The 17749-nt window shown below is 36.0% G+C and overlaps 1 protein-coding gene across 2 annotated transcripts; it reads right to left on the bottom strand.

Annotated features, from left to right (window-relative positions):
• Positions 1-2351: 2351 nt before the first annotated feature.
• Positions 2352-8214, bottom strand: LOC113106417 (uncharacterized). 2 transcript variants are annotated; one of them, XM_026268315.1, is made up of 7 exons: positions 8086-8214; positions 5286-7242; positions 5031-5194; positions 4641-4861; positions 3294-3423; positions 2963-3063; positions 2352-2874 (listed from the first exon to the last, which is right to left on the bottom strand). In XM_026268315.1, exons 2-7 carry the CDS (start codon positions 7219-7221, stop codon positions 2736-2738), a joined length of 2691 nt encoding a protein of 896 aa, XP_026124100.1. In that variant the 5' UTR covers positions 7222-7242; positions 8086-8214; the 3' UTR covers positions 2352-2735. The 2 variants fall into 2 exon arrangements, with proteins under 2 accessions (XP_026124100.1, XP_026124101.1); XM_026268316.1 differs by having other exon boundaries at positions 8127-8208.
• Between the last annotated feature and the right edge of the window lie 9535 nt (positions 8215-17749).

Below are 17749 nucleotides of genomic sequence, written 5' to 3'. Positions count from 1 at the left end.
TAAGAAATAAACGATGTGCAAATCCGGCGTCAAAACAAGCATCTTCGAAATGCAGGGAACAAACACAAACACTTGCACAACTCCGTTGATGCTCTTTAAAAATAAACTCCATCCACTGGTCCCTTAATGCTGGTTTTTTTTTTTTTTGGTAATCTGTGCAGGGTTGTCTTGCCCTGGCAACCAAAAACACACTTCTTTTGTGACATTTTGCGACGCTCTCGCTCTGATCAGTGAATGTCTGTGCTCTCAGTGCTCTGCTATATGGGAGCGCGCGCTCTTCCGGCAGAAGTGCCTCAGGACCCATATAAGGAAATTCCGCTCCATCTTCATCACACAGAGCCATACTCAAAAAAAACTTTCCGAAACTTGTGACAAACCGGAAGGAGTATTTTTGGAACAAAAATACTCCTTCAAACGTACAACTTAATTTTTGAAACTTTGTCTATGTTTAGCATGGGAATCCAACTCTTTAACAGTGTAAAAAACTCAGTATGCATGTAATAGCATTTCACCCCTCCTTTAAGACAACACATGAACACACAATTATCTCCGATAACTCAATCTAGTGATACTAAACATACACAACAGGTGTTTTCGAAGAACCCAATTAGCCGGATCATGATTAGCACGATGATATCATCTTGGATGTGTCATTTGATCTCGGATGTAATAAGCGACGTACGAAGAACGGGCCCCAGGTGTTTCTCAATGTCAAGGAAGGATCCTCGGAAGCCGGTATTTCGAGGATGCTACGTCATTGACATCCGTCGAATGATTGTTCCAATGTCGAGGATCCTCGGAATTTCAACCAAAGACTGAGTCCTTCATTCGAAAAATATTCCATACACAGGAAAGGATGCATATGTGTATCCTTCGCACTCTTCACACTCTCAAATCACCCACAATCCTATGCGAGCAGCTTTGCTATCTTGTTCAAAAGTTTACGTTACCAAACATTTGTTATAACTGTAGTAAATATAAGTAAAGTTTAACGTTTAAATGCCAGTACAAATTACTACCATATTGATATTGTAAATTATACAAATACAAATGGTTAACTGAACCGGACCTGTCATTTAACAATTGTTAACTTGGTTGCATCATCGGCATTTTTTTTATAAATAACTAGTTAAGTTGTCCAAAGTAATTTAACGATACCATTCAAATGGACCTTTTCACTGACGTAATGACACAATTACGTGCACTTGCTAGCCTGTTCCATTTACGTGTTCTCCCGAATGCTAAAGATGAGTCTCGCCTAGCCTCTGAAGGAAGTGACTTGGAAGGATCAGTCCTGCCAAGGAAGTATCCTTGACATTGAGAAACGCCTGCTGTGTGAGCCGGGGGTGCGTTCGGATTGCATAGTTTATTAAATCAATGCATAGTAACACACCGCATTTAACGTTCAGTAACGTTAACGCAGTGTAACGACGGGAAAAGTAATTATTTAGATTACCGCGTTACTGAAAAAATAACGTCGTTACCTAACGCCGTTCTTTTAAACGCCGTTATTCCAAACACTGTTAAGCATATAATGATATTTTAGGGAACTATGTGCTTCTAATTTTATAGTAATAGTTTGGACAGGACAATTTCTATTCTAACATGAAAGGTGTGTCTGTGTAGAAGGCAAGGTTCAAAAAGAAATGATTGATTCAGTCAGTATGGAAGAACTTGACTGGTCTGCAGAAACCCAGCTGAACACGTCATGTTAGAATAGAAAAAAAGTCCTGTCCAAACTGTTGCTATAAAATTAGAAGAACACAATTTCCTAGAATGTCATTATATGCTTCAACATTAAGATTTGTTTCCATAGACATTACTAAAATAGTCAATCCTGTTTTTTAGAACAGGGTGTCCAAATAATATTGGCAATATAGTCAGTTCGATGCAAAAGCTAATAACAGGTTTATTGTTTCATAGCCCTTAGTAATAAGAAAGGATTTTGTTCTGTTTATGTAGCCTTAATGAATATAAAAATTTTCTTTAAAAATCATAATGGTACAACCTTTTGCTCTGGTTGCTCTGCCCCCATTGGAGTGCATACAGAGGGACTTTGATATTGCTGCCCATTGCCAGAATTACAGCTCACAAGATTTTATAATATAATGAGGTCAAAATATTTCATTTGTCAGTTTTGCTTGGATAGGAACAATAACTCTGTGTTTTTTAAATGCACATTTGCTAAAGGACAGGATTGAAACAGGCATCTTTGTGAAGAAGGAACAAAAAGAGGAAGTGTATTGCTGATAAAAATGAAAATCATATTAATCCTATTTATCTTATCCATATTCACATAAATATTGCATTTTCTATACAGAAATTTCTATCATAATAATATAATGGCAGTCCGTTATTTACACATAGAGGTACATGCAGAATCTAAAATGTTTAATGAACTTTTTAATCTTTTTGAAAAAAAAAAAATAAGTCTGATAGTTACATAATAGTACTGAAACAAGAAAGCTATGTAACAGATATTGACATATTTTCCACAAGGTGAATCAAGCAGTAACTCAAATTGCCCTGATTAAATTTTATATAACCTTTTTCTTTTACATATTTTATCATCTTTTACATATTTTATCATTGTCAGATCCTTGTCTGTACTAGAAGAATGAAGCTTAGCACATAAAATACAAAGAGTTGTAAGGATCTTAAATCTATCCCTACATTTAAACTTGATCATGAAACACATTCATGATGCAGAATCAATGTGCAAAAAATAAAAACAATCAGATCTGTGGAGCTGAGCTGAATAACTTTTTCAGACTCGGTCTGGAGTTCCATCCTCTCTCCTTCGCAAACCTGAACACACTCCCAAACAGATCAGGGAATGAAGCCATCAGGTTGATGCTCTCTGCATCCTCTGGACTATGTAGAAAAAACACCATGGTCTGACACACAATAATACTAACATTTTCTGGTATAAATACCTTGTATGATATTACATGTCACTTACTAATGCTCGTGGAGGTTGCGTATAAAACGCAGCAGGCCCAATGTGTTCTCAGGATAGGCTTTCTTATTACCATCCAATTTCTGGACAAGCTCAGATGGCAACTGAAAATAAATATTTTTACAAATACGAATTATTTTTGATACCCAGATTACTGCATGCCATGCACTGTAATCAACTGATTTATAATAAATAAAAAAATAGACATTAAATTAGATTATTGTTTTTATTTGGAAGTTGTTTTTATTTTCATAATTCATTATTTCAACATTTCTTAAATAGATCTATATTTACACAGTATGTTTGATTATGTATGCACTGAATTTAGACTCACTTTAGTTTTCCATTCAGAAAAGCTTTTCCCCTCTGTGTATTTTTCAATAGTTTGAAGGAGCTCCTCATCAACATTATTATACATCGCGACCTCTTTCTCGTTCCCGATCTTTTTCAAATAGTCCACTCTCCTGACAAGATAAAAAAAAAAAAAAAAAAAAAAAAAAAAACAGTACAATCTCATCATGTCATAATCACCAGCTGGAGTGGCCATTGATGTCCATAAGAGGGTCCTTCTGCCACTCTATCAATGACTTCATTCCCCATAATCCTCTGCCCAGTCTCATCAGAACTCATTGTTTGCACCTGTGTCTCATTAGCCTTGTTAGCTCACCCTATCCACCTTTTTCCAATACGCCCCATGAGGCTTTGTACAAATTATGGAAGTAACTTCTGTTTACACTGTAAACAATCAGCAAATGGTTCACTCTATGAACACAATAAGAAGCATTTTTAAAAATGAGGTGACTTTTATTCACCCTTCAATCATCGATCTTTAAAAAGAAAATGTAAAATTGTAAAACCATTACCAAATTACCTTTAACATACCATACCAAACCCCTAAAGATTCTCTTTCTATCAGCAGCAATATTACAGATGTGTTGAATATCATTATAGTTATATATGTCTATATTTCATAACAATTACATTTTACAGAATGTGGTGTGAAAACAAACTTGGAAGGAGACATGAGGATTTGGGGAGAAAATGAAAGGTTCTTAGTGCATTCCAGGGAATTACTCACTCATGGTTTATATCGTAAATGGACAGTATATGTTGACTTTTTCATATAATTACAGTGGAATACAAAGGATGCATAAAAATAGGGGAGGAAAATCAAGAGGAAAATAATGCAGTGGGCTGAAAATAGTTATTCTATAGTATTTTGTTGTTTTATCAGGTCACATTAATATACCAAATGTAATGTTTACAGCCCATTCAGTCAAAATGACGGATGATAATTATGTGATTTGTTGCAGGTTTTTTGAGTGGAACTTCCCCAAACTGGAAATGCCTCCTATAGTTTCAAATGCAGTAGGCTCATTAGGGAAAAGGTGGATGATGACCTTGCCTTTTTTATGACTACAGTTGTGGATTACCCCTTCATTAAAACACTGTATTTGGATCCTCAACCTTCATGTCTACATGCAGTTCATCACATATCAGCTAATTTAAAGAAAAAAGATTATAGATGCAATGCAAGTACCATAATTTCCAAGTACCATAAGCAGTGTTGAACATTTCTTGATTGTACCATAATTTCAGATCATGGGTTTAATAAGGGCATTGAGTTGTTTGTCAATTTTAAAGTGATAAATTCCATTGCCAAATCAATGGTGAATTTTACCGTTCTTTAGTCCAGAAGAAGGGGTGTGCAAGGGTTTGCTCCACAGTTGGTCTGTTGTTTGGATCTTCATTGATCATCCACTCGACAAGATCCTTCGCTACATCATCATCCAGATGATCCAGAGAGTATCTTCCTTGAAGAATGTTGACTTCACAAAATGGACCTTTACCAAATGGATGTTGTCCTCTAGAGAGAATGTAGTACACTAACATCCCAGCAACCTTAAAAAGGTAATATTGTTATTAGTATAGACTTTTCCCCAACTACAATTTAAATTACTTGCATTTAGGTCAATAAATTAATTTCTAATAATAATTTATGTTTTAAGTATAGTTGTAAAAAAAAAGTTTTCTAATAACAAAACTGACTTAAAATGAGATGAGAGATCACCTGAATGTCGGAGCTCCTCTTGTATCCAGTGTTGGCCTCCTCATCTATGGTCTCCTTTGCCTTCCAGCATCTAGTTCCAGCAATGCTTGTTCGTAAAGTGGTTTCACTCTGTTTCAGTCGGCGACTTATGCCAAAATCAGCCAATCTGGCTTTTCCATTTATGTCTGGGAAACAGGGAAAGGACATTGCCATTTTAAAAAACAAACTTAGTTTTGATCAATTAAATAAACTAATAAAGTTTGGTTTAGCTCTTACCAATCAGGACATTCTGGGGTTTAATGTCTCGATGGACCACTTTGGTTTTCTGGTCATGTAAAACCTGTAAGCTGCAGAGAACTTCCTTCACCAGTTTCTTCAGGATCAAAGATCTCTCAGTGCTGTCATCTGGTAAACGATCTTGGATATATTCCTCCAGTGTGTACTCACAAAGCTGAAGAACAAGGTATCCGAAATGTGTATCCTCAGCAAAGTCCACATATCTCACGATGGAGGAACTTTCAAGCTGTGGAAGTCGGAGAAATTCCTCCTCATTCCTGAGAGCTTGGTAGTTAGACTTAATCATTCGTTTCACAGCCACCTCAGTGCCGTCATCCCTCAAACCAAGGAAAACTTGTGTTCCATCACTTCCCTTAGCAATCTGAAATTCATCACTGAGCACAAGAGTAAGGTTTCCCAGTCTGTATGTTTTGCTAGGATCAATGTTAGCTAGTTTCTCAAGCTTATACCCCCAACGACAGCTAGTCTGAAGCCACCTTCTTGACATATTTGGACTCTCAGCAGGTTGTGTGAACGGCTGCACACTTGAATTTGATTCCTCAATGGATGTGACTACAGCATCTGGATGTGGCTCCTCTTTACATTCTTGTGATCCCAACTCTTTCTGGATTTCCTTTTTCTTCTTCTTTTTTTTCTTGCTCTTTTCTTCACATAAACCATCTCCTGTTCCTGAAGGATGTTTGAGTGATATGTTCAGTTTTTGTAGCTTTTTGCTCACAGCTTCATCCTCTATCTCTGCAGCATTAAGAATCCTCTCTGGGACTGATGACAATTTACACGATGCTACAAGTTCAGGATCTATGTCATTTATGTTGGCAAAGAAACTATATGTCCACATACCAATCAGACTTGAATAATCAGGACATGTGAGAGGCAGAAGACTATTGCATAATTTCTCGTAGACAGAATGATTCAGTCTCAGTTTCTGCTCAAACGTCTTCTGCATCATGACATTGAGAATCTTTAGAATCAGATGATTGACTCTTTCTCCTTGTGGATTTCCAAAGTGCTGCAGACTGTTTGTCAGAATTGACACAAGATCACTGAATACCTGAGGAGAAATGCTTTCACTGACACGCAAAGCAGCATTTAAGCAGTTAAGTGCAATGGTCCAGTGTTTCTGAGGGATTCTTGAGAATCGTTTGATGACTCCCTCAATGTATCTGTCTGCACTCTTTGTGTCTTTTAACCATTTGATGGCGCTCTGATGATACTGCTCTGCACCTTTACCAATGACACTGTAGTAGAGCTCAAAATAAATCAAATGAACAAAAGGATCCTCTTGAAAGAAATGTTTCTTATAAATACTATAAACTTCCACCTGACTTTTCTTTCGTACAGCACAATTAAAAGAGAAAGATATATATACTTTCTCAAACACTTCACCCTGTGAAGACAGTCCACAAATCATTTTCTCCACCTTTTTATCAAGCTCTGGATTCACCCCATAGTTAATTTCAGGTGAAGCTCCAGCCTCTATAAGTGCTTTCACAATGTCTTCACGGTCTTGATCAATAGCACATTGCAATGGAGTAAAGATTTGCAATTCATATCCATCTGGGTTAGCTTTTGCTGCAAGTAATCTTTCCACAATACTCAGTGGAACCCCAGCTGTAAATGCAGCATTATGTAAAGGTGTTCGTCCATTTGTTGAGGGTTTGTTTGGATCAGCTGACTCTTCAAGTAGATAAGAGCAGATTACTTCATTAAAGCATAAAACTGCTGCAGTTAATGGTGTAACATCATCATTCCAGACCTCAGAAGGGTACAGTCCATTAATATCTCTGCTTCTTATTAATTTGCGAAGTTTCTTTAACTTGTTGTCTATGATGCATTGTATTAGAGGATCATTTTTTCTTGGTACTGCTGGAACTGGCACTGGAACCGGAAATTTTACTTGGATCTGGAATGCCATGGATCTTCAAATACTCAACATCTGTTAAGAGATGTTAAATAGTTTTACTTACCATTATTACTTATTTCCTTCTTGCTTTCTTTACATTGTTAATAGACAGGGTTAATCTTCATCAAGTTTTTTAGTCAGTATTGAAAATCTAACCCTTTGAATTTAGTCAATATCTCCATCATGTCATATGTATTAATTTCAGTAAATTCTAATCAGACTAAAATGCCATACAATATTGTCAATAAAAATAAAATGTGTGATATTGTTTTGACAAAATCAGTTTTAAAACATTTAAAACAGGCTATATCATTTTAATAAGTAAAACATTACAAAGATTCATAACCATAAAAACCTTAAAACCTGAGCTCCTGAATATAACAGGATATAAGTAAAACAAAGTAGTAGTAATATTATACTTTTAAGTGGGCTTTTTGTTTTCATAGAAATGAAACTTACAGATGGGCTGACCAGTCTTAATATTTTCGGTGACTGGTCCTTATTTAATGACAGGTCTTCACATCTTTTTTTTACCATGAAAATGCGTATCACAATGTTTAGAAGAGAAATAATAAGTTTCACCTGCGCGTCTAAACACGTCTGCTACACAGACGCATTCAGTCCGTATCAACATTCTCATTCATAAAGACTAAAAGAAAGTTATGCAGAGTCTTTTTTCACAGTCACATTTACACAAATGTAAATTTGACTGTGTAAGATAAATGGTTTGTGCGACTTTGTAATACATTTAAATTAAAAGTAAAGTTATTATTGGTAATCATATGTAGCTAATTGCTATTGCTAAACAAGTCTGGTTAAATTCTAAAAAAGTATGACTTTACAAATAGCATGTTAGAGAGGTTATAATTAGCATACCTATTTCATTACCAAAAACCTTCCATTTAGTTGAGGTTGACCTGATTTCTTCGTTGATATTGAAGGCTGTATCCGATAAAAAAACTTCCTGTTCTTATACATTGTGCACGTCATCCACTCCACACCCTAGGAAAACATGATTATGTAAGAATGTTGTTTGGCAACTTGCTGCAAAACACAGTCAATGCTACAGTATGCCTTTTTTAATGTGAATTAAATAACATCTTGAAATGAAGTGACAGTATAAGATTGTTCAATTAAAATGTAGCAATTATGTATTGACTTAAAATAAATGTCTAGCCAATTAAATCCAATTATTTTATTTTTTTTACCCAGTAATGTTTATTATGGCATAATTCAATGTCACTTATAATATGAAAATCATGCTCTTTCTGAAAGCCGTGGTGGGTAACTATTAGTCATTATCACTGTAGGGTGTCCTGTACATAAATAACTCATTTGCCATAACTTGAACATAACAAAAACAAAACAAAAAAAAAATACTATGAAAGGGTGTGTTGTATTAGGCTAAGCTGCATCACTTGGCTACATTAGATACATACATGTATATATTAGTTTTGTGTAAGAGGAAGTGTGTTATTATGTCCCATGAACTGCTCATTAAATTTGAATAAGAGTAGAATATAGTCAAATCATATATATATATATTTTTTTTTTTTGTTTTTTTTTTTTGTTTGTTTTTTTTCTATTAATATTTTGTTAAATAAGAGATTACTCAGTTTGAGTGTATTAATCATTTGGTAATAAATAACAATATTTGTATTTAATAAAAAAAAAAAATCCATTTCCCTTGAATGGTTGTCCTGTCATGGTCCTGCCATCATGTCCTGACTTTTCTCTAGTCTAGAGGCAGGATCATGACAGACCCGTGTTTTGTGTACAAGCACATGGCCTTGTCTTTGGGCCATGTGCTTGTGTTGTCTCGTTCCCTTGCCCCGCCCCCCTTGTTATCCTAGTCTTGTCGTGATTGTCCTATCTGTGCCACCTGTCGTGTCTTGATTAGTTCCCCTATTTAGATCTCCTAGTGTGCTCTGTCTTTTGTCGGTTCATTGTTTCCTCATACTGTTCTACTTATGTGTTCCTACCTGTCAGCTTCCTGAGATATCGTGTCCTTGTAACCCCTCAAAGAAGTCGTTGTACTACCGTGAGTGTTTGTTAGTAGTTAGTGTTCAGAGTCTTTGTTTTCCTTGTTTATTGTGTTTTGTAGAGTTATTTAGTGTCTACCCTAGTCCTTGTTTCCCCCCCACCCCCCCGTGGGTTTTGTTTTCCCCTTTTGCCTAATAAATCCTGTGTTCAGTAAATCCTGTCTGCACTTGAGTTCATCCCAACCCCTCCACATAACATGTCCACCCTGTCTTATTGGGGAACCCGCCCCTTTCAGAAAAGGCCATCCTGTTTAGTGACATAAGGACAACAGATTTGTTTTGTTTCTTCAGTGGTGGGAATTTAAACGGCTGAGGAGAGTAAGTTGGTAACTTTTCAACTGCCAAATTTTCTTTGCATAAATTTGCTTACTTGGTTTGCCAATGCTTAACAAGTCCACCCTGTTGGCATAAAATATGCAGGAATTGATTAGAATAAAAAAAAAAATCAAAATATTTAAGTTTAAATATGCCAAATATCTTTAACATCCAGAATAAAAATTTAGCTAGTCACTAATTGAAGACCAAAATGTCCACCTTGATATGGTGGATATACACAAGACAGGGTGGACATAGCATTTATTTTTTGTTAATATTGCTAAAAACTAAAATGTGTGTGGGGGGGGGGGTTCATCGTCATATTTTGTCATGCTTTGTGTGTCTACTCCATCATGTGCTGATCACCCAGTCATCTTGATATTTAAAAATTGCCATAATCTATCTATAAAATCCAGTGTGTTCTATAGCTAGGTGCAGGGGCAATAACGTGCAAACAACAAACGTCATCCAAATATCCCAGTTTTCTCCAAATAAGAAAAAAATACATCTGCGAATTGTATCAGTTTATTTAAAAACACATGGTTTACTTACATTTTTAAATGTATTTATAATTTAAAAGCAAACAAATAACTCTGTTCAGGAAAGAAAACGTAAAGGTGTCATTGGATGCGACATGCACTTTTACAAGTTGTTTGAACATAAATGTGTGTTGGCAGTGTGTGTACAGAGCCATCCTATAATGATAAAAATCGACCCAGTGTTTTTTTTTTTTTTTTTATCTCGTTAAATCATTTCCACTTTCTCAAATCGAGCTGATCTCAGATGCCTGTCAGTGTGACGTCACACAGTCAAAATAATGTTGCATATATATGCAAAAAAATGTTTTGCAAAAGAAAATTAAAGTATTGAGAAAAATAAATGTGCTTTTTGCAAAAAAAAAAATAAAAAAAATAAAGATTTGCAAAACATAGATAAAACAGCGCGAAAGCATTGATTTTATGGTATTATGTCGGAGGAATTACGAGCCGAGCAGAGTCATTTTAAAACAGGTCTAAAAAGTTTTTGAGTTATTGGTTTGAATTCGTGATGCAATGTGCAGTTGAATGAGACGATTTGTTGATCTATCATAAGTTGACCAATCACGGACTAGGAAAACCAGTACCACAGAAGAAGGAAGACGAAGACGGCAGTGCCACGGCGAATGTGGACTATTGAAGGTTCTGCAGCATTAGCTGCAACTTCTGGAGAAATCATAGTGGACGCCACCACTAGTAGAGTTTCAGCCCAAGTGCAACATAAAACAACATAAAACAATCCCCATCATGGGAAGCACTTCAGACTGGGCAATCAGTTCCTGCACAGGAAAGGTTGAGTGCGCTGGTTTTGGGTTACCAGCTGCTCTCACTGACAGCAGCAGTGGATCCTCCATGCTGGATGCCAGTCTGGGATACTGAAGAGCTGACCTCCAGGCTCTGGGTGCAACAGACAAGACGTGATGAGCCTCTGGAAGATCAGTTGTGAAGTGATGAGCCTCTGGAAGTTCAGCTAAGATGTGAAGAGACTCTAGAAGTTCAGCTGAGACGTGATGAGATTCTGGAAGATTTACAGTGACTTGACGAGACTCTGGAAGATCAACGGTGAATTGACGGTGTGTTGTTGTGTCTGCCATTTTGTGACCAGGCTCTGATTTCACTGCTATTTTGTGAGTGGGCTTTTGTGCAGCCGCCATTTCACAAATGAGTGCAATGTCACGTTCCTCCTCCGTGACACCCACAGTAAACAAAGAGCCAACAGTCAACAAAGAATAGTCCAGGAACTAACAGAGTGATGAACACGGACCCTGAATGGCTGAATGGCGAAAAGTATTTTTGTAGTGCTCGTACTGGTCATTGTTCACCTGAACAGCTGCTGGATCCTTGTGTGGCTAAGTATTCTGTAACAGGGCTGATGAGTCGTGAGACGTGCGGATCCATGTGCAAGCTTTTATTACACAGAGACATGGTTGTAACAGGCATGGGTCAAACACTGGCAAACAGGTGTATAGAGGGCAAGACAAAGAATATTCCTAGGGCAAGCGTGGATCTTCGATGTAAAAACAATATCCAGAGGGCTAATCAAGAGGGGTAATCCAGAATCCAGAGCAAAGGGTCAAAACACGAGAAACAGGGCAAGGCAGGAAAAAGACTAAACTATGGAAACTAGAAACTGAAACAAGATTATGAAAACCAGGAACTGAAACAAGGCTATGAAAACAAACATGGACTGGCTTGGTATCGCAGCTATCACTAGGAGAGGGATATATGCAGAACAATACTCAGCAGCAGTGTGTGAGTGGAAATCCAATGCTTAAAAAGCATGTCTGATGATTGTGCTTTGTGTGACTGGTCTCAGATGCATGGAATGTGATTGGGATAATGAAGCATGGGAAATGTAGTCCAGAGTATACTGTGTAGTGTGAGAGTCTCTGTTGTGGATGATGACCTCTGGTGGTGAATTAACAGAAGTTCAGTGACCGGATCATGACACATTCATTGCACAATATATCTCTAAAATCAGTTTAACACATTCTTGAAGTCGTAATGACTAAGAATAAGTCACTTTCTTTATAAACAGATTTTAAAGGTTTGTGCTTTTAACAATTTCCCTGTATTGAAGCATAGATGATCTTTTTCTTTCACAAAAGGTTTATCTTTTGCTGCACATGAGAAAGATATTCTTCAGTTTTTCTTATGTGACGGATGATTTTTCTTCCATTTTTTATTAAAAGATCAAAAGGATTAACAATGCAGATACATTTTCCCAGGGTGCCAATATTTTTGGCCATGACTGTAGGTATACTAATAGTTTACTAATTAAATCTTTGTACTCTTTGAAGTATAGTCTCAGTAAACTACTAGTTTAGTAGTTTTATACTGCAAGTATACTCATAAGTTTTCTTTAAGTGAACTTTACATCATACTTTAAGTATACTACTATTTAGGTTTGAATATATTCTGTTACATGAATATCTGAACAAACAAAACATTCAAAGAAAGAAAAGGGTATCTGCTTGTAAACTTCATACATTCTTTTTAAAAACATTTTAATGTGGGTAAGTTTCATAAAAATAAAGAAATAACATTTTGAACAAAAAGCTGAAAAACGACTATGAATTGGATTCAGAATGATAATCAAAACATAGATGGAGTCGATCAACAGCCCAAAGCTTGACTGTTATTATTACATCTTCATCGGTCGACATTTTATTCCATAAGTTTTGATGCTGTTCGTGTCATGTCAATTGTCAAGTCTTCTGATCTATTCTGCTTTCTAATTGTTCACCAGTCTCTGATAACAAATATACTAAATGAATATGTTGCAGTTCTCTGCTTTAATAAGTATCGTCTCTGGGACTGAAGACAATCCACACCATCTAACAACTTAAGGAGCTAAATCATGTATGTACTGTAGGCATAGGAAAACAATCCATAGGTCATCATTACAAACAGTCTGGAATAATCAGGACACGTTAAAGGCAATATACTTACGCATAACTTAAAAGAAAAAGAGTAAATACTCAGTTTCTGCTCAGACATCTTCTGCATCATGACACTCAGTATCTTTAGTATCAGATGGATGATTAATTCTCCTTGTGCATTTCTAAAGTGCTGAAGATTGTTTGTTAGAATTGACACAAGATGAGGAGAAACACTTTCACTTTGGCAACTGGCCAAAGTTTCTGAGCAATGACTCTCTCAATGTATCTGTCTGTGCTGTTTGTTTCTTTTAACCATTTTTAACCACTTGATGGCGCTCTGATGACACTGCTCTGCACTTTGACCAATGATACCATAATACACCTTAAACAAAATAATATGAATGAAAGGATGCTTTTGAAAGAAATGTTCTTTATAGACTTTGTAACCTTCTGTCAGTTGTTTCCCTCGTACAGCACAAAAAAAAAGAGAAAAAATTAGATGCATTTCATACTGTGAAGATAACTGATTGATCATTTTCTCCACCTTTATATCAAGCTCTTGGATCACTCCATAGTTCCTTATAGGTGAAGCCCCAGCCTCTATAAGTCTGGATCAACAACACATTGCAATGGAGTCCAAATTTGGTCCTTCTGGGACTGGGTTCTGGAATGCCATATATATATTAATATTTACGCTGCCATTCAAGCTCTGTAATGTTATTATTATTTCAAATAACAAAACAATCACAAAAAATACTCTCTAATATGTAGAGACATGTAATTCAGGCACTAAGTATTATTACTTCATTATAATAGACCAGTTTTAGTGTTTGCAAACAGTGGTGACGTTTTTTGTGGGCGGAGTCTATAGGGTGGCAGAAAATGACAGTTTTGAGGTAGCAGGCTTTGCAAGCCATGGAATAAAAGAATTAAAAATGTAATTTTGAGTTTATATTTCAAAATTCAGACTTTTTTCTTGCGATTCCGAGATTATATCTCACACCTCTGATAAGAAACATCAACTCGTCATTCTCTCTTTTCCAATCGGCTCAAAATCATGAGTTTATATCCCACACTTCTGGCTTTTTTCCTCAGAATCCCAGCAGCAGTTTTAACATTATGTGACATGACATCTGATGCACAGATGCCATTGGCATGTGTCAGTGTGCAGTGGCATGTTTCACTAAAACCTGACACAAACTCGCAATTGTTGAGTCAAGTTATAAAGTTCGAACTAGATAAAAACTTAAATTTGCAAGAAAAATGTCAGAATTGTAATATAAAATTAGGGTTAGTACAATATGTCCCTTATGTGAATATTATATAGATTTATTGTTTTAATCAAATTAATGCTTTAAGTAGGGTAATCACAGCAGGTTTCATCCAGCTTTAAATGTTTGCGTTCAGCTTCAAATGTTTTTGACAACAGTATATAAAATGATTTCCATTCCGATTCTGACACCCAAAAGCACAACAATATAATTTTTCTCTTATTTCATGGATTTTACCCTTTTCCCTCCACTTATTCCCAGTGTTTCAACTGTTTCAACGTAAATAATGTTGGCCTCTAGACGTTTAACAGTATTGTTGCCGCAAAAAAGTTATAATTCTGACAATTTAAAATAATTATTAATGAAAACATGAAATAAACTTACCTTAAAACAGTTGAAAGCCGTGGCTTTGCCCCATTGTTCTTCCAAAATGACAGTTGGGGAGCGATTTAAACATCTTCAAGGCGCGTTAAATAACCCAGCGCTGGCCTGAAACAACCCAGCGACGCAACCCAGCAGGTTTAACCCAACTCCTGGTAAACTGAAACTATCCAAAAGTGTTTAAAAAGAAATAAAATAAACCAACAAAATGACCCAACAGACTCAACCCAGCATTTTGGGTTAAAAAATAACCCAGCCGTTCTTAGAGTGTTCCTAGTTCTTATAGACACTCGACTCTACACGTCATCCACCCTACACCTACTTCAGGAGAAAAGTTTGTGTATAGGAAACCCCCAAAATGGTGGCAACGTGCTGTAGGCTGATAAACACAACTAATGCTACAGTAAGCCTAGTTTAAACTGCATCCTAAAACTAGGTAATGAAATTGTAACTGCACATAAAATGTTCTAGGCTTATTCTGTACAGACTCAAAATGAATGTTTTCTTGTCTTTATCTTTACCTAGTAATGTTATTCACTGTAACTTTGATAATATCAAAATCACCCCCTTTCCTAGTTTTTTCTTTCTTTCTTTCTTTCTTTCTTCCTCCTTTCCAATAGCTACATAACCATTCTTTCAAAACTGTTAAAAACCAGGTGTAATGATCAGTGTTCATGAGCATTTATTTACATTAGTATTCAAAACCAAGTCTAACATTCAACAAATGAGAATAAAAACAATTTACAAAATTGAAATGCTATTTTGCATATCAGATTAAGCTAAAACTGGTATAAGGACATTACATGATCAAGAGTTGTTCTTTGATTTTTTTTTTAAATAAGATTAAGGTATTGAATATTAATAGCTGAATATCATGCTTTTGCAAGTTGCAGTCATTATTTGGGCTTGTGTTGTTCTGCTCTCTGTATCCCAGCTTGCAAAACAGTATAGAAATTAGGTTCTTATTTTAACACACTTGTAATCAAAGTCACACATTTAACATTCATCACTTATACTTAAAATAGAAGGCATTTTACATTCATTGCAAAATGTATCTCCAAAATCGGTTTATAACATTCTTGAAGTTGTAATGAGTACACTCTCAGAAAAAGGTATGAATGCTGTCACTGGGGTGGTACCTTTTCAAAAAGCACACCTTTGTACCTAAAGAGTCCATATTGGTACCTTAAAGATACATATAAGTACCTAAAGTGTACACAATATTAGTACCAAAAAGGTACATGATTTTAGTACCTAAAAGGTACAAAATTTTACCTTTTTAAAAGGTACTGCCCCAGTGACAGCTTTTGTACCTTTTTTCAGAGAGTGTAAGATCAAGTCACTTTCTTTATTAACAGACATACAGGTGCTGGTCATATAATTAGAATATCATCAAAAAGTTTATTTATTTCACAAATTCCATTCAAAAAGTGAAACGTGTATATTATATTCATTAATTACCTACAGACTGATATATTTAGATTATTTCTTTTAATTTTGATGATTTAACTGACAACTAAGGAAAATCCCAAATTCAGTATCTAGAAAATTAGAATATTGTGAAAAGGTTCACTATAGAAGACACCTGGTGCCACACTCTAATCAGCTACAGTAATTAACTCAAAACACCTGCACAGGCCTTTAAATGGTCTCTCAGTCTAGTTCTGTAGGCTACACAGTCATGGGGAAGACTGCTGACTTGACAGATGTCCAAAAGATGACCATTGACACCTTGCACAAGGAGGGCAAGAAACAAAAGGTCACTGCAAAAGATCCACTGTGTTTTCTGAGGTCAAAGGTCAACACAGCCGTATACCAGGAAGTTTTACATCACTTCATGCTTCCTGCTGCTGACCAACTTTATGGAGAAGCAGATTTCATTTTCCAACAGGACTTGGCACCTGTACACAGTGCCAAAGCTACCAGTACCTGGTTTAAGGACCATGGTATCCCTGTTCTTAATTGGCCAGCAAACTCGCCTGACCTTAACCCCATAGAAAATCAATGGGGTATTGTGAAGAGGAAGATGTGATATGCCAGACCCAAGAATGCAGAAGAGCTGAAGGCCACTATCAGAGAAACCTGGGCTCTCATAACACCTGAGCAGTGCCACAGACTGATCGACTCCATGCCACGCTGCATTGCTGCAGTAATTCAGGCAAAATGAGCCCCAACTAAGTATTGAGTGCTGTACATGCTGATACTTTTCATTTTCATACTTTTTAGTTGGCCAAGATTTCTAAAAATCCTTTCTTTGTATTGATCTTAAGTAATATTCAAATTTTCTGAGATATTGAATTTGGGATTTTCCTCAGTTGTCAGTTATAATCATCAAAAATAAAAGAAATAAACATTTGAAATATATCAATCTGTGTGTAATGAATTAATATAATATACAAGTTTCATTTTTTGAATGGAATAAGTGAAATCAACTTTTTGATGATATTCTATTTATATGACCAGCGCCTATATCATAATTTTAAAGGTTTGTGCTTTTGACAGTGTCCCTGTATTGGGATACTCCACTCCAATATGACAATTTGTCATTAATCACTTACCCCCATGTCATTCCAACCCCGTAAAAGCTTCGTTCATCTTCAGAACACATTTTAAGATATTTTGGATGAAAACCAGGAGGCTTGTGACTGCCAAGTAAAATACACTGTCAAGGTCCAGAAAATTATGAAAGACATTGTCAGAATAGTTCATCTGCCATCAGTGGTTCAACCATAACATTATGAAGCGACAAAAATCCTTTTTGTACACAAGTAAATAAAAATAATGACTTTATTCAACAATTCTTCTCCTCTGTCTCTCCACATCACCATAGTGCAATTTTGGAGAATATGTGCTGAACGCAGGCAGTGTACGCTCCTCTGAGTCAGCCGTGCCACAACAATGCGCTGTTTTCTTTCAAAACTTTCTTTCAACTTAAATATACATAGAAAACGTAACATTTTGGTTCGGCTAACACAGAGGAGTGTACACTGCCTGCTTTTGTGGGTTTGGAACTACATGGAGGCAAGTGATTAATAACTACATTTTCATTTTGGGGTGGAGTATCCCTTTTAAGCATATATTTTTTCCTTTCACAAAAGTCTTAATATTTTAAT

Source organism: Carassius auratus, chromosome 7 (genome assembly GCF_003368295.1).
Source record: "Carassius auratus strain Wakin chromosome 7, ASM336829v1, whole genome shotgun sequence".
Taxonomy (NCBI): domain Eukaryota; kingdom Metazoa; phylum Chordata; class Actinopteri; order Cypriniformes; family Cyprinidae; genus Carassius; species Carassius auratus.
The sequence above is the reverse complement of the archived record's forward strand: the minus strand, read 5'-3'. Positions and strand labels throughout refer to the sequence as shown.